Source organism: Neodiprion fabricii, chromosome 2 (genome assembly GCF_021155785.1).
Source record: "Neodiprion fabricii isolate iyNeoFabr1 chromosome 2, iyNeoFabr1.1, whole genome shotgun sequence".
NCBI lineage: Eukaryota > Metazoa > Arthropoda > Insecta > Hymenoptera > Diprionidae > Neodiprion > Neodiprion fabricii.
Genome location: NC_060240.1, coordinates 1,729,149 through 1,754,826, shown reverse-complemented (window position 1 = coordinate 1,754,826; position 25,678 = coordinate 1,729,149). Strand labels below are relative to the sequence as shown.

General features: G+C 38.9%; 2 protein-coding genes across 11 annotated transcripts in view; one reads left to right on the top strand and one right to left on the bottom strand.

Annotated features, from left to right (window-relative positions):
* LOC124176358 overlaps positions 1 to 25,678 on the bottom strand; it is a 149,074-nt gene that overhangs the window by 121,791 nt on the left and 1,605 nt on the right. The gene's annotated exons all lie outside the window — the stretch shown is intronic.
* On the top strand, positions 541 to 25,678 carry LOC124176352 (adenylate cyclase type 2). 10 transcript variants are annotated; one of them, XM_046557535.1, is made up of 21 exons: positions 541 to 781; positions 7,436 to 7,772; positions 13,974 to 14,108; positions 14,757 to 14,977; positions 16,122 to 16,278; positions 16,394 to 16,543; positions 17,167 to 17,285; positions 17,413 to 17,660; positions 17,840 to 18,195; positions 18,321 to 18,592; positions 18,807 to 18,995; positions 19,703 to 19,883; positions 20,380 to 20,463; positions 20,586 to 20,684; positions 20,798 to 20,941; positions 21,022 to 21,117; positions 21,202 to 21,325; positions 21,611 to 21,829; positions 22,006 to 22,243; positions 22,392 to 22,527; positions 23,210 to 25,678. In XM_046557535.1, the coding sequence occupies exons 2-21, from the start codon at positions 7,656 to 7,658 to the stop codon at positions 23,372 to 23,374; spliced, it is 3,450 nt and encodes a 1,149-aa protein (XP_046413491.1). In that variant the 5' UTR covers positions 541 to 781; positions 7,436 to 7,655; the 3' UTR covers positions 23,375 to 25,678. The 10 variants fall into 10 exon arrangements, with proteins under 10 accessions (XP_046413491.1, XP_046413490.1, XP_046413493.1 ...); XM_046557534.1 differs by having other exon boundaries at positions 541 to 977; XM_046557537.1 differs by having other exon boundaries at positions 541 to 1,682; positions 18,819 to 18,995.

The window sequence follows — 25,678 nt, the reverse complement described above, 5'->3', positions numbered from 1 at the left end:
ATCGATGATATCGACAGCTCGTTATCATCCCGTTGGGTGAGAAGAAGGGAGGAGGAGAGGAGAAGGTCGAGGATGAGGACGAGGGGCACCGCGGCGAGACGTAATGATAGATAACTAGTGCCTCGATGCCTGAATACAGTCGTTAAGAATTGGAATGAGGTGGCGGTGGTGGTGGTGGTGGTGTTGTTCCGGGCAACAGTAAGCTGCAAGTAACGCGATCGACCGGCGAAACGTCCGCGGTTAAAATCCGTCTGGTTACCGTCACCCGGCTTCTTCTGGCCTTCATCATTGTCGATCGTTCCATCGGCCGATTCGGTTCTCTCCGTTGGTTCGATCCGATCGTTGGATTAACGCGCCGGTTTTAAAACGACGAACCCGAACATCGACGGTACAAGTAGTCGGTCAGTCAGTGAGTTGGAATCGGGAATCGGTTACTCGACGAGTGCAAGGGCAGACTGCAGGATATCAAAAACTAAGGAAAAAAGAACCGCGATTCCAATCGTTTCAAGGGGGCGGGGGTGGGAGGGGGGGGTGGGGGAGGACGGTGTGCAGTACTAGGTGTGCATGGACTCGATACAACAAACCACAAGGTGAAACCCAACGGTCACTTGATTCCTGAAACCTAATCGTGAACCGGCCTACGGTCACCAAGAACCAACAGTATATTTGGGATACAGAAAAGAGAACTGTCCCAGTACTGCAGTATGTGAAATATGCGTAAAAGTGGATTATGACGACGGTCGTGATGAGTCGAGTTACACATGCAAGAGCAGCGTGTAAGGTGTGTGTGGTACCTTCACCGTGTACAAGCGTAAAGAAAATTACAAAGATTATAGTCAAGGCGAAGCAACAATGAGCACCGTGACTGGAAACAAAAACAGTTCAACAAGGTGTAGATATTGAGTAAACGGTTGTTGCTGCACGCATGGACAATAATAACGTTTCGGTGAAACTATGCTGTTGTTTATGACTCAAAGGTTCGAATTCTGCAACATTGGTTGTACCTACCGACAACTATAGCCGGAGTGCTTGGCGTGCATTCGTAACGTGTGTCTCCGTTTCATTCTTTGCCTGTGCTTACCTGTCAACGTTCACATAATTCACGTTTCGTATCGTTTCTTACACCGTACCGACTTAGTAAAGTTGGAAAAAACTTGTGAACTGTCCAAGCACGCGTGGACGTAACGACAAGTCAGGGCATACCTTAGTTATATTCAACGATATTTCGTGTTTTCTGAGAAACGGTTAAAACGGACGATGAGTTTCACACTGCCAGGAGCGATTTGCATAGCGTAATAAATACCTATATACACACAACGGTGTACGCGTCGACTAGAATCGTGCAGACACCAAAGGAGGTTCGAGAGGGATCGTAAGGAACGATTACAAAGCTGTTTCGTTAGTCGAGTATGGGAGCTTAGTCAGTGATAATTACCATTTGGGTAAACATTTCGTCCGATATCCTACCACCTACCAATCAACCTACCGTGTAGGAAGGTTAAATTTCTAGTCACACACAAACACACAGGCGCAAAGTCGTCGCCACGTTGGCACGGTCAATTATTATTATTCGAATTCTTAACCGAGCTTTGCCAGTCTTTATCACCGACGACCGGTATTTATTGTTTTTTTATTTTTCTCACGGAAGTTAAAGCGTTCTTCCTCACCGCCAATCCCTGCAGGTTCGTATACGATATCTTCAATAATTATACACTGTGCGGCTTTGGTATATTTCCGGCTTATTTCTTGTGCGGTATACATATATGTACAGAGTAATTAGGAACGTTAAGTCCAACGCGATTGTATATCCACGATGTATAAGTTATCCAACCTGAGCGTTATGTGCTCGAAGGCACGGTGCAATGTCGAGGGTCTTGCATACTTTATCTCTAAACTCCCAGCTTCCGGTCTTACGGATTACGTATTATATCGTTCTACATCGTTTCTGCAATAGCTGATTAATCGCCACCTGGTGTCTCAGATATATTTCGATCTGAATAATTAATTACTAATCTGGGTTTCGAGCTACACTATAAATATATAAAAGTAACTGCGCTCATGCTTACACATGCAAAAATTTGGTGATCTGTAACTATTGATCGGTGAATCGAAGATATGCGAGATATTTCTCAACAATCCATTTCGTCGTAATTGATATACGTGAAAAAAATGAAAAATTCGTTATACATATATCGTAATAAGAAAGAAGAAAGAAATTTGTTTTACTTTTTTATTTTTTTTTTTTTTTTTGTTTGCTATCTTACAGCCAAATTCAACAACACAGAATTTCAACGCTTGTAAATTTACTCCTGTGTTTCAAGTATAAATCGTCGCTGTCTGTGCGTTAGGTATATCACATTATTGCAGTATATACACACATCGCGTGTACGAGAAGGAAATCATTACGGAGGATTAAAATTTTATCGATAAAAAAGTTATTAAAACAGAAGACAAAAATAGAAGAAAGAAACGTTTTTTTTTTTTTTTTACTTTTGTTTTCAAATGATACCGTCCGAGATTAGAAACCAATGGCGTGTACATCGAGAGCGAAGTTGAAGTACGCTGTGTGTAGAAATACATGTAATCGACTAGCAGGAGCTATACATACGATGTATATAAGTATATAATAAAGTATAGGTTATACCGATTACCGGTCCGAACGATTGTGTCAGCAGAAATTTCGAATATCCGCGTTATGCGCGAGGTTCAACGATTATAAGAGCGAAATATCGGAACGTAAGATCAAAGCTAAACACTTAAAGCAATTCATTCGGTCGTTCATTCATATACACAATCCGCCCACTATTTTCTATTTAAAACGATAAATTTCCGGCGTCTCATTCAAGTCTCGATCGCAGACTTTTAAACAGCCGCCTTCGCTCCTGCCTGACATAGCACAATTACGTTAAATATATCCCGCATATATATGTATACATACACCTGTACGTTCTAGTTTATAATAATAGTTCACTTCGTCCGGCTTACACACATATATATATATATATATATATGTATATATCGGTAAGATGCGCTATATAAGCATATACTTACGCCTCCTTTCACGGATGATTGATATACGGGATACCGAACGCCTAAAGCTAACGATAAATGATCGTTTGATTTGTAACGGAAACGGAATCGATGCTCGCCGATCCTTTTACGAAAGGGGAACTTCCGCAGGTGATAATCGATGAACGGAAAAAGGAAATGAATTTAATAGGAGGAAAAAAAAAAATTAACGATAACAATAGTAATAATAATAACAACAATGATGATGATGATAATGATGATAATAATAATAACAACGGAGAACGAAAAAGAAAAGGGATTTCATTCGTGCAGCTGCAGTTTCACGGCTACGTTTTATTACACCTGTACCGATTTTATCATCATCATCATCATCATCATTATTGCACAAATACAAGTGATATATTCGTATTCAAAATGTGTCCCGAACCGCTTCTTGAATATTTTAACCTGACAGAGGCCTAACGAATGTTGCGTTCATGACTCGTGGATACCGGTCATAGTCCTCCTTCTTACCAAATGAAATACACACGTGTATATGTATGGTCAGGGTCAAATTTCGACGAGAGGGAAAAAGAGAGGAGGAGAGAAAAAAAAAACTAAATAATAAAAATAAATAACAAGCGACAAAAAAACGAGGCAGTAAATTAATAAAAATGATGCGGTCCTTGAAACACTCGATGCGATTGAAATTTGACTTGAACGCCAATTCCGTCAACTCTCTGATTTTACATTTTTCAGTATACGTACAGATATCAAATGCATAATACGTACATAAGAACGATGCGAGTCTGAATCACACGGACGAATGACGCGTGAGTCATTTCTGTGCAAGGGGAACGATTGTCACGTCTTTGTAATATGAATAGGTAGTTGGGTACATAAGTATACGTAATACGGACGCCGAGCGCATTACAGTTTTGTAATTAATTACCGGAATCAAAGGAATTGACATTGAGCTCATCCTTGTCGTTCAAAGAAAATTGTTGCGATATAAACGCCAACGGTGAGTTTCTAAGTAAAAGAGAGAAAAAAAAGAAAAAAAAATAAAATAAATAAAAAATCCGTGCACCTCACTTGACAAGTAAGAAAATTAATTAACAATCGTATAGCCGCGAGGTTCACCGTCCAAAATCAGTATGACAGTGGATTCAAGTATATATTTAATGATTACATTTCTTTGTTCAACGGTAAACGAGGCAACCGAGCGATAAAAACCTGTCTATATCAATCTATCTATCCGTTATAATCTGCTTATCTGTTTTCACACATCTATCTAGATCCATCTCATTAACTTTTTTAATTACCTATATACCGATCGGTGTGTACAATATCACCTGAACAATATAATCGCCCGCAACACGAGTAGACCAACCAAATCGCACGGACCGACGAATACCGCGTTCAATCCCAATAATCGTAATCGTCGTCACCCGCATTATAATAAACGACATCCGACGTACGAGGTACTCGATTCAAACACGGTCCGTGTAATCTATGACCCTGTATAACGTGCAACGATTATACCCAATAAAAAAAAATAAGTAAAATAAAGAAAAAGTTGCATATATGCCTATAAGGTGTATAATTTATTCCGTTCCCGAAGGTTGAACAGATTTCAAATCAAATGCCTACGCGTCGATTCTATAATACAAGCACGGAAACATTAACGATGATTGCAGAAGTGATTCGTTTACATTTTTAAAAGTGACATAACTCGTCCATTTTCGTTCCATTGGTCGACAGAAGTAAAAAAAAAAAAAAAAGAAACATGCGGAACTAAATACAAGACGGTTGTATAGCATCGAGTGCAAAAAATGCAGATTCGCCAAAATATGTGTAATATCGTAGGTATTGCCTATAACAGATTTGCAATAACACGCCCCGCGCATATGTCTAAAAATCCACAATCGTTTGTCGAGGGCGTCTGGCAATTGAATTTCGTCGTATTAGACGGTATTTAGGCCGCGGCAAATTACGCGAACGAAGAGGGACGACGGAGGAAAAAAAAAAAAAAAATTATAAAACTTTTTGCTGGCTTCTTCGGAGGATAATAATAATTAATCACGTTTAGGTATGCCTACTGCATGACGGTTTCCATATAAACTTAAAAAAAAAAATACGCCCGCGATACGGTACGAGAGAAAGAAAAACAACGCGGTAATAATAGTACGTTGTGTAAGAAAGAGGCAAGCTCGGTCGTTTCGGGCCGAGCTTGAGTTTGCAATATGAGTCGTAGGTGAGGCGAAGACGAATATATTGAAAATACGCGAGGCGAAAAGAACGTTGCTCCATTATTGCGCACGATTCGTTACGTAACAAGATTATGTCGGGCGTTTTTTCGCGAAGCACGAAATTGAGGTTAGGGTCGCGTAACGTCAGATTTCTCTGCAACAGCGCATGCGCGGAGTGCAGAAAGTACCACTTTCGACACTCCTAGGACTTGAGAGTGGTATTTTCAGTATTCCGCGCATGCGCATTCGCAGACTAACTCCACCGTCATTGAAGCGGGAACTTTTGTACGGAAAACAGGCATGAAAAAACGGGCAAAACGTGCTCACGTTGCATAAAAGTATTTTTGTTCATCTGTTATTACACCAGCAGTACACCTATCGTTAGTAGACGGTCTACGGAACTCTGGATAGTTGGAGTGGAGTGGAAAGTTCTCCAATATATTTCTCGCAGACGATTTAGAGTGTTGAAACACGCAGTGGTTGCGGTGTAGTAAGAAAATTATCCTCCCCGCTCGCGTGTCCTTAATTATAGATCAGAAATTTTTAAAATGTGTTTCAAGAGTTTGTTCGAAAAAGTTAGCAGAACTAAAAAAAGAAAAAGAAAAGGTGAACAAAAAACGAAACGACGGATATGACTCAATTCCATTATATAATCCAATGATTTGCGATATGAGTGTCGTGTGTGTGTATACATATATGCGTGTGTGTGTGTGCGTATGTAGTTATAAGCCATTCCATGAGATTACATATATCCCACTGTTTTGTTGTATCCAACTCTAATTTCACTCGCTGCACATATGCTTACTTTTCAATATCAAATATACAAAATTTTACGTAAAGCAAGGATGGAAAATAAAATTGGTTTATCAGTTATTAAATCATCATCGTCATGTATATTATACATTTAAGAACTTCGGTATAACGGTGACTCGACGTTTGTAAGGCGTAATAATGAAACGTGAAAAGATAAATTGAAACGATGTTCGGAATCGAAAATAACTTTACCTTCCCGGTTAATTTCGGCAAAAACAGCAGCATCCACGTACGCATATAATCTACGTACACACGTATAGTATGTACATGCACACCGTAATTAAGTATACCTATATAAACAAGTGGCTAATCTCGCGTAAAACCTGTTTTCCTTGAACAGAGCTAAGGTGTGATACGCATAAATCGAGACACATTACCGTGTGTATATAAAAACGCGTTTCGCGTGCATTTATTCAGGTATTTTTTATGTCCTCAATATTTTTCTTCAATTCTCAATTAACCTCCTTACCATCGAAATAGTCATAACGACGTGCTGAGCAAAAATCACAAATTTTCAATCCCATTGGAACGGACGATACGATAATAAAAATTCTGAGTCAACGACGAGAGGAAAATAATTCTGTCAAACACAATCGATAGACAAAAACAAATCTTCTCAAGCGCGTTTGGAACAATCGGATAGCGAGGAAAAAACACAAACGAAACAATATTTTTGCTCAGGTATATATATGTATATATATCGAATACTTCAGAAACAGTCAAATGCAAGTGTTAATATCATTCTCACGTGGGTACGTTTGGTACGGTAATTATCTTTGGCGGGTAGCGTCACTTCGTATTGGTACCTCAGCATGCACAAACATGCTGCACACAGAAAGAATGTAATAACTACACAACGCAAAGTTCCCAGACTATCCTCTTCTCTCCCTTCCTCTCTCTCTCTCTCTCTCTCTCTTTCTCTTTCCAACTGCACTTGCCATTCAAAACGCGTCAACGAAGTGATTATATGCCATAATGATATAGCGAAGGAGGATATTTACACAGACAGAAAGCGAAGCCCACGTGCAAATCGGCGCAAATGCGTCACCACGCTGGTGATCAGAACGTCTTTATTGTTTCCGCTCGCCATCGGTTATTATAATCGACAACAATTACGTTAAAAATTCGTTGAACGGTAGTATACCATGCGTATGTGTATAGCGCCAGGAAAAACTTATGGTACTTATTGCTGTACAGTCCTTAAATTTATTTAAAATTTTTCTTCGTAACCAAAGAACGATGTGCTAACATGGTTCTCCACGGTACGGAGTGAAAGTGAGCTCTTGAGCTATGATCAAACTCTAAATCACACAAATTTTAATATTCATGCAAATCTGATAGTGTTATAACCTTGTTTCCAGATCACGGAATCCATTTTGATCTCCGATATAGAAGAGGAGTCTGCGTCATGGGTTCGATGGCGATTTTCTCCGTCCGTCTTGTACATCGCCCGGTATCGATAGGGGCAAAAAATACCTGAGATATATTCCATAGAATTATAGTTTGAAATTAAGTGGAAAGAACAGTCCAATTGTCGAAACAGTGGTTGGTAGACAGTGGAATATAGTGAATCCGCGCATCATGGACCAGAGTAGCATGGAGCTGGTCGCTAGGACCTCGTTAACATCCCTCAAAGTCGATGCGGCTCGCATCGTCTCGGCGAACAACCTCGATGACTGGACATGGACAAGCCTGAGGGTAAGTGATGCGGCACCTCGAATTTCCTGTGGACTCGTCATACTCGTAATTATATATGTGCACACCCATCGTATCATTGTCACACTTCATACGGTGAGAATAGACCTCTTAGATCCGATTGATCCTCGGCCAAGATAGGCAAACGTCAACTGCCTTGGATTTGGTGGTGAATTTTAGTTTCGTGATTGAGAGCATGGGTAACAAACAGCACGCGACCAGCAAGGAGAATTTGACGAACCACATTAAAGCCCAATAAGATTGCATCAATGGTGAATCAATCCGACAAGCTTGCGACATCGATATCACAATGGTAGAAAAGCGACTGGTTATGTTTTCTTTCTTTCTTTCTTTCTTTCTTTCTTTCTTTCTTTCTTCCTTCCTTCGAGTTACCTTAGATCGTAACAACCGATGTCCATTAATCGCTCGATGAACTACATGAGGATGCGGAACCATCCAAGGCAGGTACCTGCAGGACTTCGCAGGACACTCGGGACCCTCAGGAAAGCGTGGAAAGAAGTTCTCGGCGAAAAATCCGGGTCTGATCGATCATTCAGAAAGAAAGAAAAACATACGAGTCGCATTTTCTACCGTCGATGATCAGGGTCGCAAGCTAATCAATAGTAAATCAATTCTGTGAACTTTCCTCACGTTGGCGTTGGATTTGGTGGTTGCTTCTCCAACCTCCGCACACCTTGCAAGTCCTGCACTATGTCGCGACTCTCCATGGATGACATCAAAAGCTGTAATCATCGCTTGGCGCCGTTCAGCAATTCGTTTGATCGGATGTCTGTGTCACGGCTTGGTCAAATAATTGACGCAGCAAATTTGCCAGAATCGATATTTCTTATCTTATACCATTAATGTCTTTCTTATCAGGCTTGTCGCATCGCCATAATCATTTTTACACTTCTCTGCTCCCCCCCCCCAATTTACTACGAAGAGCTGTTAAACTGAGGAAAACATATTTTCTTTCATTCAACTAATTTCCAATGCTTAATTTCATTCTAAAATTAAACAAGACCACTGTCATCAACCGCTCTCAAATTAACACAAAAAGCTGCAAAATATGCAAAACAATTCGAACTATACTTTATACCCTGTTCACCGCGGGCTAGATCTTTTTCCCACAACAATGAAACCAACTTAACGATATAACGATCGTTATTGAAGAGTGTGGCCGGTGTTTCCTAAATCCATTGCAACCAACAGATCGAATCTAACGGACGAACGACTCTGTCACGTATCGACGGTTAAAAGTAGTGTACTATAGATATATAATAATCGCGTCTATAAGCAGGGTCATTGAATCGCGCGTCTGCAAGTCACCTTCATTATCGAATCACTATATGTATGTAATAAAAAGTCATCATATTCATGAGATCTGCAGGCGTTACGTGAGCGGTTAAAAAGACAATATACTGGACCTATACATACGTATACATTAGAGTGCTTGGTAAAAAAAAAACAAAAATACTTTTTGCATGGAATTTTTTTTTTTTTGGCGATCTACTCTAGTTATGCATGGATAGGTTATACGTATATAATACCTGAACGCACCTGCCCGCCCATAACCGAAGTAAATAAAGTGTGGATCAATATACCGGTCGGAGGAAACGCGCACACGTTCTTGACATCCTAGCCACCACCACCACCACCAGCCACCACCACCATCACGACCAGAATCACAACCACCAGCAGCACCTTTACTGCCGTGGTCTCTGACCTACCCCAAGGTTTACCGTACGTTGAAATCTCGTTAGTAGCAGCGATATTGGCATCCAGTTGTTTCTCTACCCATCCATCCATCCACCCACCCCATTGGTACACCAAGCTCGGTTCCAGAAGCAATTTGGAAGCTCCCGGCGCGTGCGTGTCGCTCATGGTTAGCTAAACCAGAGATCCAAGACAGACAGGCAGCTGGTTCAAGCCGCCACTGTTGCTCTCCTGGTCATCCGCGGTGTTATCCCCGGATTCTCTCAGTCAGTGACAAGAATCCTCTTCTCCGGCAGACGGTCGGCGCGTGTGCAGGTCCGTCTATAAGCCGTGGTTGATTGTGCCGCGCGCGCGGTTACGCTGACCTATAGACCTTTATAGACCGCGAACCACGCTCTTCTTCAGATCCGATTTCCTCATTTTTCTTTTCTACCTTTCCTTCTCCCGGACAGCAGCCGTTTCCCCGGGCAAAGCCTCCCATCCCAGAGACCGCGGCATCCGCAAGCATTAAACCCGTCATCGTCTCTCGGACTAGCTGCGAATACAGGCACCCACTGAATGGATATATTAAAGCTTCCCGAAGCATGAGAACACCATTACATCACGACCACGTTGCTGCACGAGATTCCGATTACCGAATAGTCATTATACCGCGGATCAACGAGCACATTGGATATACATAGTAGAAACGATTATGCTTCTACTTTGACTTTTTCTCCTTCTTCTTCTTCTTCTTCTTCTTTATTGTTGGTGCGGTGTAGTGTGCGTTGATACCAAGTGAACGATCGGAAATCGCATCGTCTTGTACCCGTGTACCAATAAATCGTTTCGAAGTCCATCGTAATAACAGGTGCCAAGTAGTTCATCGGTTGTTTTTGTTGTCGTTGTTTGTGAACGTGACAATTAGAGAGAGGATGTGATGCGTGTGCCGTTACTGCTGGGAAACACGTTGTTGTGTGTTGATGGATAACCACGATACGGCTGGAATTAGAGAGACAGTTGTGCTTCGGGCTTCGACTGATTTAACGTATTCCTCCAACCTACCGAGAAACCAAATCGGGACTAACATCACAAGGTATAAATCGAATTGTTCTAAATATAGAATATCGAGGTTTTGACAAGGCCAAGAGTTCAAGGCTCAATCCCTGCACCGGGCTGCCTGCCTCATGCCTCCAATCAATATTATAGGTACTCTATAAGCGATATCGGGACGTCTGACATTTCGGGACCCAGACTGCGGACTTTTTTCTACCTTTTGTTTTTCGCACTATAAACGAACACCGATTAACTTTTCTATTTATATGATCAGTGCAAGGGATGAATACGTTACACGGTCTATAAAGTTATACGATTCGTACGTATAGGAACTTCTTCATTGAAATGAAACTCTCTCTAACGTCATTCGTCAAGATCCGTTCAAGCTTCTCATCTAAGCTCTAAGGTACGAAACAATACAATTTATTCTAGTCGCGCCGTAAATAATTCGTACATCGTTAACGGGGAATCCGGAATATCGCAAAATTTCGAAAACGAGATAAACCCCTCAAATTTAGGGTTCCTACGCTTTTTGGAATCTGAAATTCCCCGACTATTTTCCAGGTATTCCAGACTAAAGATAGGATTTTTTCCAGTAACTTTTCAAGAAATATTCCGCTGAATATTGAATATCTTTTTTACACATCAACCAACACTAATACCTTTAATTAATATTACCCAGTAACTAATCTTACCGTTTGACTATCAATTTACAAACAGCCTGCGATTTTCGATAAAAAAAAAAAACGAAAAAAGGTTTTAGTATTAAACAATATGTAAATGGAATTAACAAAAATTTCAAGTGTAATTTATTTTCTTCCCAAGATCGATAGTACTTTCCATAAGGAGCTTGTTTTTTCGACAGACTAAAAATTCATTCTTATTTAATCGCGATAAAAGATCTTTTCCTACCGATCCTATAATGAGATAATATAAAGAAAAACAATCGGCTATAACTGGCATTGTTTCAGAGCCGGCAACAGCCAGCGATAAGACGGTGATTACAGAATATCGGTGGTAGTATAAGGATATATATTTTACAGGATGTTGATCATCTCTGAGCGGTACGATTTTCATTTAGCAAAAACGAACGAGAGAACGAACGAATCAATTAATTAATTAATTAACCGGAGATAATGTCGAGGAGGAAAAAGTCTGTTGATTAAAATAGGCTCATTATTATTATTATTGTTATTATTATTATTGTTAACTTATCGACTTGCATTCATTTGAAACGGTTTTTAAATTTTTTGTCGATTAATAACGATGGCTGTAACGTTTGGTATACTTTAAAAGATACGACCTATTAAATTTGAGAAAAATAATATACCTGCGACGCGCACATTATACACGGCATTTTGTCTAGCTCACGGGTATACGAATAAAAGAATTTAACAACGTTAATAGCAACAAACTATAATTAACACTAAACCAGAGCTAATTGACAAGCTGCTAGCCGTCTAGTTGTGAATGGATGTATTATTATAGTCGGTCGATTGATATCTGAATGCGTTTCACATTGCAGAACAATTTCTTCGTCGCTGTTTAATCGGGTTTGCCACAATTTTTTTTTTTTCCGAAGAACAAATATTTCCCCCATGCCAATTTCCCAGTTCCGGTAAGTTACTAAAACCTACATCGTTCAGATTATTAGCCTTCTATTCGGTTCGAATTCAATCCGGATTGAAGATTTGTGTCTTGAATGTTACACAGTCAATTTTGAGCTAATAGTATTGAAAATTAATCGAGTTATAATATTTTTACTACCTAGAATGAGATTCATTTTTCGGATATTTTGTTTTTTTATGAATTATATTTTTTTTCGTTCTCTCTTCTTCGTATTCAAAATTACATTTCTCTGAAGACAACTAAATTTGCCTTGAAATTTATCAGTCAAAGAGTTATCCGAGAATTTTTACCAACTTCTCCAAATCGACGTCGTTCCGTTTCTACGCAAGAATTTGATTTATAAAAATGAAGGAACGGTTATATCGACGTTAATCGTTACATCAATTTTGGTTACATCGTAAGTCTAGAAAAAAATACGTACGAGGGAAGATATTCAGACTATATAAATCAATAAAATCTGGGCTCACGAGCGTAAAAATTTTATTCGCTTCTCAGACGATTATAATTCAATGTGGCTTCGAGTTGATAACTGTAGGCTCATTGTATAGGTAGGTACGTATATACAAAGTAAGGTCGTAAAATCTTTTGAAAATACCATATACATATATATATTGTAAATACGTATGCGTTATATCATTCGAAAAGCGCGTCTCACAAAAATATATTCGTTGTATACGATCGTACGGTTTTTTTCACGTTGTTTATTTTTTCACCTTTATTTAGAATGCCCGCGACTCGATATTTATAGGTATACATATATAGGGCATTCCGTGTGAAATTAGCAGCCCATTGTACCTCACCCTCTTCGATTCTGATCATTTTTTAAGTATTATGTTCTTACCAACCGATGGTTTTTCCCAAGATTTTTTTCCCAAGGTCAAAAAAAAAAAAAAAGAGTAAATATTGAGATCCCATTATCGCGTGATGTTTGAAAATCACATTTCAAATCATAGAACATGTATGAATTATTTCAGATTTTCAAAAATGGCATTTTCGGAATGGATATTTCGATTTTATTCAAATTTCACCTGTGGCTAAACAAGTTTGGAAAAAATTCCGAGACCTTTTCGGGTCGGTATGAAAATCGTACTAAAAAATTATTAAACTCGAACAGCTATATGTATTATAAAAAATAATGTAACTAATCGGATTATTTTAATTTCTTTTACTATTGTTGTTATTTCGTTTTTAACACGACTAGGAACTAATTTTTTTCCCCACTATAATTTCCTACTCATCGTCCGTATGATAGAATGTTTATAACCGTTGTTTTCAACAACTGCGTGTTAGATCGTGTTACGGATACAATTTAGAAGATACGTATACATCAGATGTACGCACGAGATTAAAGTGTAAATAATAAGGTGAATAATAAACGATCCGGGCAATGAATATTAACGCGATAATTAGCGGATCGATTAAAAACAACTTTCCAACTAAATTAAACACCCACGATACAACGACGAGATTCGTGCGGCAACATTACGGGAATGATGATGCTTAATCAGATCTAATTAAATTATAAACGTTACACCGAGCACAGTATCAAGCCGGTTTACAACAGTTTTGAATTTACACAAGTGTTTGCCGGTCGCGATTTCAAGTGCATGGCAAATTAACAATTTATGTCCGTCGATCAGGGGGAACAGCTCGTACTATTTACCTCTGTATAATAACGATTTACCGCATTACGAATTCAATCAAACAATCAACACCTAATTATGTGACATTATTATATATGTGACATATATAATGATCTATAATATCATAGCGTGTAATTTAAATGGATGTAATAACTGAAACGATTTATCTGCATGTCTTCAGAAACAATTCAAGTACAAGAATTTGGAAAAACTCTATCTAACCTACCAAAGAAGACTACAACATGGATACCTGTCCCTCTTCATTATACTTCACGGAATCCTGATCATAGTACACTCGGCCGTACTGGTCACAATGGTAAGCCAAGATAACGAGGAATGCCAACAACAAGAATTTTTAGTCTGGGTTCTAGATGTCGAATTTCCTTTTTTTTTTTACACGTAATTAATATACGAGAGAAAGTGTTTCATTGGATAATTAGTTTGTTTTCGTAGAAACCGTAACGATACTTCAGATTTTAAGAAAAATTCACCCATTTCCTCGAACATTTGTCGTGAATAAAAACCAGGCAAACTTGAGTTTTGCGTTTAAATCACTTTCATCCGAAAATAACAATTAGTAACGAACTTAGAATTGTAAAAAGAAAAAAGAAAAGTCAGCATGAACTTTCTCGTATCAAACTCCAAACGCAAATTACCTCCCCAAATTAGCCATAAACCAAAAAACTCTTCAAGACTTATCTATGAACATAAAAACAAGCAAACTTTACGAGTAATAAACAATGATTCCGGTTATTGAATCCGATGCATAGAATCGAAATTCATCTGTCTCAACAGAGACTTGATTTTTATTCATTTATTGATTTTCCCCTCACGTTGTATACCTGTGTTGTTACACTCACCTAAATGTAGTAAAATATGGTAAAATAGTAAAGTAAGAAAAAACGAACAGGCCAATCGATGAATAAGTAAAGAACCCTGTTATCGGGGTGCGCATCTGTTCCAGGGTACCTTGGAAGGTGCGCTACCCGATGTAATCACTTACAGTGTGATCGGGGTGCTTCTCTGCCCGTTGATCACGCTATCCTGCAGGACAAAATTCGTAGCAAAGGATCCCTGCGTGCCTGTTCTACTGTCATGCCTGACGGTTGCCTTACTGGTGATAGGCGACGTGGCTATGCCTCTTTACCGCGCCGCGAGCCAAGGCAACAACACTCCGGCGGTAAGGTATGGCCTCTTCTCATACAGATGATTAAACGATCGTTTCGTTACGGCCTTGTTCTTGTCGTTGTTTCGTTGATTGATGGGAAAAAAAATGTATTGGACGCGAATTCTCACGCCACGGTGATAATCATCTGACGACAGAATTCGCATTAACCCCAAGATTCAACTTTTATGAAAAAATGATATTTCATATTTCGCGTTTCACAAAATTTCACAAATTCAATACGGCGGACGGTGATTTCAAATTTGTATCGAAACCGGTCGAAAAAGTTTACGTAGATGTTTATTCGGAATCATTGATTAAGAATCTGAAATCAGATTTTGAAAATTCAACATGGCGGACGAATATTTCATACTTCATCGAATACGGTAGAAAAAACTCGATGCAGAGGTTTTCGGGGTCGTTGATCGGATTCGCCGTAATGAATTTTCAAAATCTCATTTCAGATTCGTAATCGGCGACCCCAGAAACCCCCGGGGGAAGTTTTTTCTCCGGATTCGATGGAATTTGAAATTTTCGTCCGCCATTTTCAATTTGTTAAATCCGATTTCAGACTCGTAATCAGTAACCCGAAAAACTTACAATTTTTGTAAAACGTGTATATATATGTGTGCGCGCGTGCGTGTGTAGAGGGGTAACTTTCTCGGAAATGAATCGTTCCTTCGATTTTCACAATTTCTTCCAATCAATTTCTTTCTAACGACAATAATTTACTTTATAACGCAATAATTGCCAAAGGTGATCTTGAAGAATTTCCGTCATTCGTACGGCTAGAACCAACAAACTGAAGAAAAAAAAAAAAAAATGGTCTGCCCATACTTTGTCTTGAGCAAACTTATCGTTAACGATATTTATATTAAACGTCATACGTAAAAATAGCTTCGACATCTCGTCTATAAATATCCCTAACGTCAAACTTTGAAAAGTAGGTATTCTAAACAAGAAATAGGGTAACGGAGGAAGAAACAACGCGGGAAAATTCTCTCTTGCGATATTTCGCAACCTGCGCGCGGCGTGGAATGATGAATAAAAAAAAAAAAACACACAAAATTCACAGGGTTTCGTGAAAATCAATCAAAATTCAAAATACCCTTCTACCGCCGTCCAACGATATAAAAATATAACGACAAAGTATCGTAATCGCAGGCCGGCATACGCGACCCACACGCTTTTGGCCTGCTACGTGTTTCTACCCTTGACGGAAAACCTCCACGCTTTTCTTCTCGGCATGACGGCCACCCTCTGTCACCTGGTCAGCCTGGCACTGGTCACGTACAAAGACGAGAGGTATCTACTTGGCAAGGTAATTGTAAACGCATATAGTCACGAATAGCGATAATTAATTCCTCGGAATTTAACCAGAAAGATCATCATCATCGTCATCGTCGTTATACATAGTTTTCAATTCGCTTCCATAGTTGGTACCGGACGCGATTTACTTCATATGCGTAAACGGGCTGGGACTTTATTTCCGTTTCATGAACGAGGTCATAATCAGAAGGTCGTTCCTTGATAGGCGGAAATGCGTCGAATCAACGTTGAAGCTAAACTACGAGAAGGAACAAGAGGTTCGTTATTTCGCTACCTAAAATTTATTATATCATCAGCCAAAAGTGAGTCTCGGTTAGAATATATTGAACACTTCGCGATCGAACAATAATCTGAAAAGAATCAATCGTAACAAAGTTGATCAGATCATTCGTTTTCGAATAATAATAATGCCAAACAGGTAATTAAAAAAAAAAAAAAAGGAAAATTTTGGAAAACGAAATTATTCAAAATCGGCAAAAATTCCAAAAAATTCATAGATATTCAGAAAAATCAATGACTTTATTCTATATGAACTTGAAAATATTTCACTAGAGATTCGTTGCACAAATTTCAATAACTTTTCGGCATTATTATTATTATTCAAAAACGAATGATCTCGTCAACTTGGTTACGATTGATTTTTTTTCTCAGATTATTATCCCATCGCGAAGCGTTCGATATTCTCACCGAGAGTCACTTTTGGTTGGGAATACAAGTCCAATAAAACATTGACGAATTACGAGAAGGAACGTAATTTTTCAAAGAGACGATTATCGTTGTAACAGAGATTGGAATTACGTTCGTATGATAACAGCATCGACAATTTTCACTCAATTAAGCGTCGTTTAAAAAAAAATAATTTGATCATCGATATTTACAGGAACAGCTAACGCGGAGTATATTGCCGCAGCACATTGCGGCACAGATAAAAAAGGACTTCAGAAACATATTCAAGTTCATGGAGGAGCACAACACGATAAAACAGAAGACACCCTACAAGTATAAATTATTAAACAAGCTGTATCGTTGGATATTACGATGCGAATGTCCGGCGGCTGTCTAATTTCACTAAACTATAATAGTTCTGTACAGACTATAAATAATAAAAGTGTAAACACGTTTTCAGCGATCTCTACGTGGAAACGCACAAGAACGTGAGCATTTTGTACGCAGACGTTGTAAATTTTTCCGGTCTGACGGTAACCCTGCCAGTTCAAAAGCTCGTCGAGACTCTGAACGATCTTTTCGGCAGCTTTGACGAGGCGTCGGAAAAACACAACGTTCTGCGTATCAAGTTCCTTGGAGATTGTTACTACTGCGTTAGCGGCGTGCCAAACCCGAACGCCCATCACGCGAAAAGCTGCGTCGACCTCGGTAAGGAGAGAAGAGGAGCGACGACGCCAAAAAAAAAAAATTTGTTTCATTTTTCAACTCTCTTCTTTCATTATTTGTCACGGCTAAAAAAAAATGTTCAAACGAGCCGTCCCGGTCTGTTCCGCATCCCATACGAGCACAAAATCCGTAACGTGAATGGATGTTTGTATTTTCCTCAGGTCTGGACATGATCCAGATAATCCGAAAGGTGCGAGAACTGCGAGGTCTCGACGTAGACATGAGAATCGGAGTTCACTCGGGTACGATAATATCCGGTATCATCGGGGCGAACAAATGGCAATACGACGTCTGGTCCCGCGACGTCGTAATAGCGAATAAAATGGAGCAAACTGGTAGAGCCGGAAAGGTTCACGTTACCCAACAGACCCTGAACCTGCTGGACGTAAGCCAGTACAATTGCACCCCGGTAGAATCCGTCAACAACGAGACCCTCAACAAGTACAAGATAAAAACGTACCTCCTGACGCCGTCGCCATCGCCTCTTCTGATTTCCCATGATCGCGATTTGTTTGAGGTGCGTTAACGGTCCGATTTATAAATCCTGAATCCTGAATAAACAGTGAATCTCGAGGAAGAAATCTTCCGACTCAACAACGAATAGGCGCGATAACGATCGTTGACAAGCGAACCTTGTTGCAGAACAGCGAGAACCTCTTGACACCGGATGGGACAGAGTCCAGAGTCTACCTTAAGGCCCGGAGATCAAGCGCAAGACCCAGCATTTCATTTTCAGCGAAAAACAAGACCCGGAGTCAGCCAGTCGCTAATGGACACGCCGATGTCACCGTCGGCACGTTTCGGAGGCGAACCGCCTTCATGGGAACCAATTTACGACAGTATCAGCAAATGCTCAAGACAGCCGACGCTCATATGGAAACTGCGATACAACAGATGCCGCTGAGCAAATTCGAGTGAGTTTTCATACGTACATGTATATTGGGATAGTCCTTGTTTAGGGTGATGACAAATCCCCCCAACAACTTCAAATAATTCAAAAACAACGGGGGAGAAAAAATTCTTCGACACCCCGAATAAGGACGAACCTGAAATAAATCTATGAAACGGTATATTTATACCATGGCAATTTTATGATTGATTAAAAAAATCACCTCTGATTTCACGAAGACTGTTTTCCAGGCAATGGTTCAAAGCCGAGCACCTGAACCCGTTTTTCCTAACGTTCCACGACTTGACCTGGGAGTTGCCGTTCATGCGAGAATCCGACCCGCTGTTCAAATTCTACGTGAGCTGTGCCGGATTGGTTTTGGTCTGCATGGGTTTCATGACTTTGGTACCGAGTCTAACGCAGTCGGCGTAAGTCGAATTTACATTAATCCAACCAACGTGCAGTGGTGTAAAAACACATGTTCCCCGTTGCATACGCGATAGTTTACATCATACTTTGTTGCAACAATCGTTTGTGTAACCAGAGTCACGTTACGTGCAAACGCGATGTAATCTCAGTGAATAACGTTGATAGTTTGGATGTCATGCCCAACGAAAACTATTAAAAAAAAAAAAATAAATAAAAACAAATACGATACGTGTAATAAAAAATATCTCCCTCTATTGTACGGAATGCAATCTGTCCGTCAATCGATATCGAACCGCTAGTCTTGTTGTTCGTGGTCGAAATCTGGTCTTCGGATCTAATCTCACTTAATACAAGAAAAACACGGTTTATCGCTTGTTCGCGAGTTTATCTTGCGAATATATATACTTCTTACACAGCCCCGCGTAACATGTATCCGATGGGCATAAAGAAAACACGTGGCTTGCGTCTCGATTCAATTTGTTAATTCGTTGTTAACAAGACAGTGGTTTCAAATATTACTCGCAAGAAATTAATCGAGTTGTAAAATGCATGATTAACCTTTAGCTGGCACCTTGGGATCGAACGAAGTAAAATGTATCATTGTTGGATACATGATTGAAACTCTAATTGAAATGGAGAAAAAAGTAACAAGTGAATTTCGCCTTTTCGAAACACGCGTGGTTCAGAAATATTTTGTAACTTTCAGATGGCACGTAAGCACGGGAATCGCTTACGGAATAGCTATGGCATTCCTAGTCTTGTTGTTGCCTTTCACGTGGCTCCATTACGCTTGGACAAGGTGGAAGGACCCTCACGAAGAACAGGAGGGTCACGTTCCCCAGCCTGAGAATAAACTGCTACTATTTATGTATCAGACAAGCGTCAAGGTATGAGAAATCGTTGTACATGTGCGGGCACGAATCGTGTGTAACGTGCCTGTGTGATATAAATACCAGGGTTACTAATGTTCAACTTTTCACAACATTTTCCTACCTCCTCCAAGTTCTGCGACAATTTTTTATTTCCAATATTTGTCACAAATATTTCTATTTGGCACGTTAAATAAGAAAAAGATGTTGAAAAATGAACCACCCTAATAAACACATGTAAAACAACCGCGATGAAAAACAACACGTACTTCGTAACGTAATCAGCGTAAAATACTCGTACGTATGATTTTAAGTAGAAGATGAAAATGTTCTCTCTGACTCTGAAAATTTGAACGAGACTCATCAAACTAATCAAAAGATCGACCGATCAAAATTTTCGAACTTTGTTAAAACTTACAGTTTCACCTATAACTAAATTTCCTTGAATGAATAAATGCATGAATCACATATCGAAATGTTTGAATATAACTCAAAGTTTCTCTGCTAACCGCAGGTTGTCTGGAGCACTCTCTTACGAACCTGTCTCTACCTGGTGATCACAATTCTATTGGCAGCCTGTGCCATGGTGGACATGGTGGTACGTGATGAGTATAATTTGTAACGAAAAAAAAAAAAAAAAAAAAATTCGTATCAAATATGAAAGAATCGCATCCTCACAATCTTTTTTTTTTCTCTCTCTCTCTCTCTCTCTCAATAAAGGTGGAATGCGAAAACGTGGATTACCTCGCCCTGAACAACATCACCTCGAGCATAACAGCGATCGGAGCATCTGACGTAGAGTGCAACACACCGCAATGGGTAAGAAAATGTGCAAAAATTTAACACAATTGCATAATTATTAATTAATTCACAGCTTCAGGTCTTAAGCTGTAAGATTCACAAAACTATACGGATGTTTTTGGAAATTTTAGCAAATGACTCAGACGTGTTCGCTGGCAATATTGATGAGCTTTCTCTTCCTACGGATACACTTTTGCCTCAAGCTCATAATCGGATGCTCGATAATGGGCTTCTACACTTGGAACATCTGGGTATTCAGATCGGCCCTGTTTCAGGTGACAACTCGAGTTAAATCAAACAATCGTAAAACATCGTTATTGACGAAATAATCGCGACCCTGTTTATTCCTCCACAGTCGGGCGAATCGTGGAACCCGCAATTGGAACCCAGAGTGGCTCACATTCTGAGCGTCGTTTTCCTCACATTTTCATTGCACATAATCGACCGTCAGGTGAGCGGTTGAAAATTAAATTTACACCTATTACGTGTAAATTTATATAAACATTTTCGTTAATCGAATGATGTAACGTTTCAGGCGGAGTACCTGAACAGACTCGACTACCAGTGGAAACGGCAGCTGACAAAAGAACAGGACGAGGCATTCCACACGCGAAATGCTAACAAAATGTTGCTGAGAAACATCCTTCCGGAGCACGTCGGTTCGTTTTAAGAATGTTTGATTAACGACGATGAAAAGTTTTTAGTAACGTTACCGCAGCGATGCGTGTTGAGGAAGCACGAATGTCTAAAATTTAGTGAACCACGACGAATAAAATATATACTAATATTTTTAAAATCCAACTGTTGCAAAGTCTTTACATAAAATTGTAAAATGATGATTTTTTCATTGACGTTTCGTTACGTTGACGTTACTAACTTCAGCCTCATTTTAATTCGACTTCAGTGCGAGACAAATTTTTTTTAAACTTAAAACTTTCTTTCAGCCGAGTTTTACTTGAACACTAATAGAAACGAGGAACAACTCTATCACAAACCGTACGACACGGTAGCAGTGATGTTTGCATCGCTGACCGAATTGTCGATGGACGAAACGGACCTGACAGAAAAAAATATTCTCATTATTCTGAACCAGATAATTTGCGAATTCGACAAATTACTGTTCCAGCAGAGTTTTCTGAGAGTAGAGAAAATCAAAGTGGCTGGTGAGTTGATCGCGTTAAGAGGGGGGCAGTTTTTTTTTGTTCTTTTCTAAACAAACTTGAAACACTTGGTTTCAAGTTTCAAGAACATTTTGGATTTGACATCACTGGCCAAGTTGCGACGGATAGAAAAAACTTTATCACCGACAATCACTCCTCTTTTACCCTTTCTCGTTCAGGAACGACGTACATGGCGGCCTGCGGTCTGGACGCGGGTCACAGGGACTCCCTAAGGAGTTCAGGATCGGGAAGCCTGGACGAGGACGGCGAATCGGACGGGGAAAGAAAGCCGGGAGAGTATCGGCTCTACCACGAGCAAGAACACGTCGTAACAGTCATGACTAGATTCGCGGCCCAAATGATGCACGTCCTCGACGGTATCAACAGGGAGAAAATATCGAACATCGAACCGTACAAGTAAGATTTTCACGTGAAACGTGTTTCAAATTTGACTTAACTTCGATCGAACGATCTTCGAAATGTTCAAAGCGGCGTTACTGCGCCGAATAATTTGAAGAAAAAAACAAAAAACAAAAGGTTGCAGTTATCGTGTTTCATATTTTAGACTCAGGATCGGCATTTCGCACGGAGAAGTGACAGCCGGTGTGGTTGGAGCGCAAAAACCGCTTTACGACATCTGGGGAGATGCTGTGAACATGGCCTCGAGAATGGACACTACCGGAGTCCCGGGAAAAATTCAGGTATAGACGAGAAAGTTGCAGTTTCAACTCTTTGAGTCACACATTATTGCGCCGAGTCAACTTTTATAATATGATAACGTTGGATGGTTTTTCGCGTAGTTTATTACGAATCTGAAATCGGATTTCAAAAATTCAAAATTACGGATCCAATGTGCCCGAATAAAATTTCAAATTTTTGGGGTCTCTGATTGGATTCGCCGTACTCAATTTTCAAAATCCGATTTCAGATTCGTAATCGGCGACCGCAAAAACCGTTGGACAGAGTTTTTTCTCCGGATTAGATCGAATTTAAAATTTTTGTCATCCACATTGGATCCGCCATTTTGAATTTTTAAAATGCTATTTCGGATTCGTAATCAGCGATCCGAAAAACTTATAATTTATGTAAAACATGTATATGTGTAGAGGAGTAACTTAATCGGAAATGAATTATTTCTTCGATTTTCAAAGTTCTCTAACTATACAAAAATCGGATATAAAATAGGCGGTAAGAATACTTATTACAACTATGACTCAAAGTGTTGAAAAGTAAAAAATCATGAAATCATGCGACTCGAATCCGGATGAAACTTGCAACCTCGATGAACTGTAATTCCATTTCGAAACTTGACAAAACAAAAAGTTTCAGTTGAGAGCTAATTTTTGAATTCCATTTTATTTCTAACCTCACCTATGTCTGCAGGTAACGAAGGAAACTGCAGCCTTGTTGGAGCAACAGGGTGTCAAGTGCGAATTGCGTGGAGACACGTACGTGAAACCAAAGGGTTTGGTAACGACTTATTTCGTCGCGGTGAACGAACGTCGGCAAATTCAAAGATTGGAATCGATACAGGAGACAAGATTGTGAAGCAAACGAGGCGCGCTGATTAAATCGCGATGAACACTGAAAAGTTGTTGTAGAAAAATTACCATTTCAATAATGCCATCCTTAAACAAGATCTGCGATAATTTGATTGAAACGTTGCACGTACACAAAAACTACCAAAAAAAAAAAAAACAAAAACGCAATATTCAACAACTCCAAAAAATTTTAAGAAATTTCTCAATTAAATTCATCGTCACACGTGCGAATCAAGCTTGCTTTTTCGCAAAAGCCAGTCTCACATTTTTCGTATCCGAGACTCACAGTGTAGATGCATTTTAGCATCAGATATATACAACATGCCTAACGTATATATGTATATGTAACATGAGTGTCTGCGTGTGTGTATAATATTCGATTCGATTTTCAAGTCAGATATAAATCGTCAGACCTTGTATGAATTATATTACACGGACATTGTTACGTACATTATATATACATGTATGTATCTATAATTGTCAGCAACGTAAAAATATTTCCTCTGTCTCGAAAAGAGAGAAAATAATACATGTACAATATTGTATGGTTATACATACCATATAATATGCAATAGAAAATAGTATGCGTGTGTGTGAATAACAAATTTTCAAAATGACCAAAGACGACATAATGGAAATTATGTATAAATCGTATATATTATTATACATGATTTCCATGTTGAATTAAATCCGCGAAAAGATTATACGTTGTAGGGTATAATTATATATAATATTACCGAACAGATTTAAAACGTTGCAGTTCTGCTGTCGGTTGAACTATTGACGATTTAAAAACAAACAACACGTAGGTACCTAACATCTGATCGATTGAATTTTTTTGAATTTTACCAAAGCTCGCGACACGTAATGATCAATAATAATCTTTTCTCCTCACGTCCATCATATCACGTGTTATTCGATAGTAAGAAACTAAAGTTAAAATAAAAGAAAAACATAATAAACTAGCAAGGACGCATAATCAGTTTCGAAAAATACTACGACTATTAATAATATCGTTGTTATTATCATTGGTAATCGTATAGCATATATACATATACATATATATAACTATTAGCGTATATCAATGTGAAAAATATTCGTGTAGTTTGAAATACATGCGCAGGCATCTCTAAATTCTACTCGACCTAATAAAAACGAACAAAAATTTCACCCCGAGCAAGAAAGTTTGCCGAAAACTCTACAGGGCTTGATGCAAATTTTTCACACATGCGTATAACGGGCACAAATCAAAGAAAATTATACCGATTTTGCACCAAAGCGTGTGAAATTTGACACGAGAAATAGTACTCGTAATTTTTAACAGCGTATATCATATACATATAGTATATTTTTTATTATCACTTTGACGATATATTTCAACAATGTGTATATCTATATCACGACCACATTAAATGTATATTATATATGACGTGTAGAAATGCAGATCAATGTGCAAAAAATCAAAAGACACATATGCATAAATAATATATTATAGACAGACCAAATCATTACACCTCTATAAGGGTATAACAAATTAACTCAAGCCTATATAATTTATACAATATAAACTCTGTATATACTTATTCGTACATGTATTTATGAAACACATAAGTGTATGTGTAGTATGGTGTAAATCGTCGTAGCGTTATAAGTTCATCGTTTTACATGTGTTCGACGTATATAAGTATCCTAATTATAGAACAATTAACAAAGTAACGCAGCTGATTGTGATAATTTTCACGCGTTGGAAGAACAGTAACCGAAAAAATCGTCCGTATGAATTTAGAAATGAAAAATCGCGTTTACCGATGGTTTATGGATTTAGCTGTTGTGATTATACGTCCGTATATCTATACGTGTGTGTGTATTGGAATTTGATATGACAAATAATTTAACTATATCAGGCCTGGCTTGAACTCGCACGAACCCCTGTAATCATTTATTTGTCGATAGGGAAAGAGATAGAAAATAAATTTCAAGTCAGTAGAAAATAGAAAAATTAATCCAAGGCGTAAGTCGCGAAACTATATTTTCAATATCTGTGTATATAGATGTAAAATCTAGGTAAGGCATGTGCCGTGTATACATAATACGCCTAAATGGATACGTGCATTAGACTTAAATATACACTTTTCATGTAATTAATTGTGCATAATTGTAAATAGTACTAATAACATGTATTGTAATGATGATTCTGTACGTCAATTTGATGCATGAATTGGGTTGTATGTGTGCGTATGGGTGTGTGAGAGAGTACCGCGACGATGCATGTTCATCCCTTTTCAATAAAATATTTATGACGAGAGTCTAA

Coding starts and splice junctions, on each gene's coding strand:
- LOC124176352 (XM_046557535.1), top strand. CDS start 7,656: ATGGACCAGAGTAGCATGGAGCTGGTCGCTAGGACCTCGTTAACATCC. Junction 18,196..18,320: donor ATGATCGCGATTTGTTTGAG/GTGCGTTAACGG, acceptor ACCTTGTTGCAG/AACAGCGAGAACCTCTTGAC. Junction 21,326..21,610: donor CATCCTTCCGGAGCACGTCG/GTTCGTTTTAAG, acceptor ACTTTCTTTCAG/CCGAGTTTTACTTGAACACT.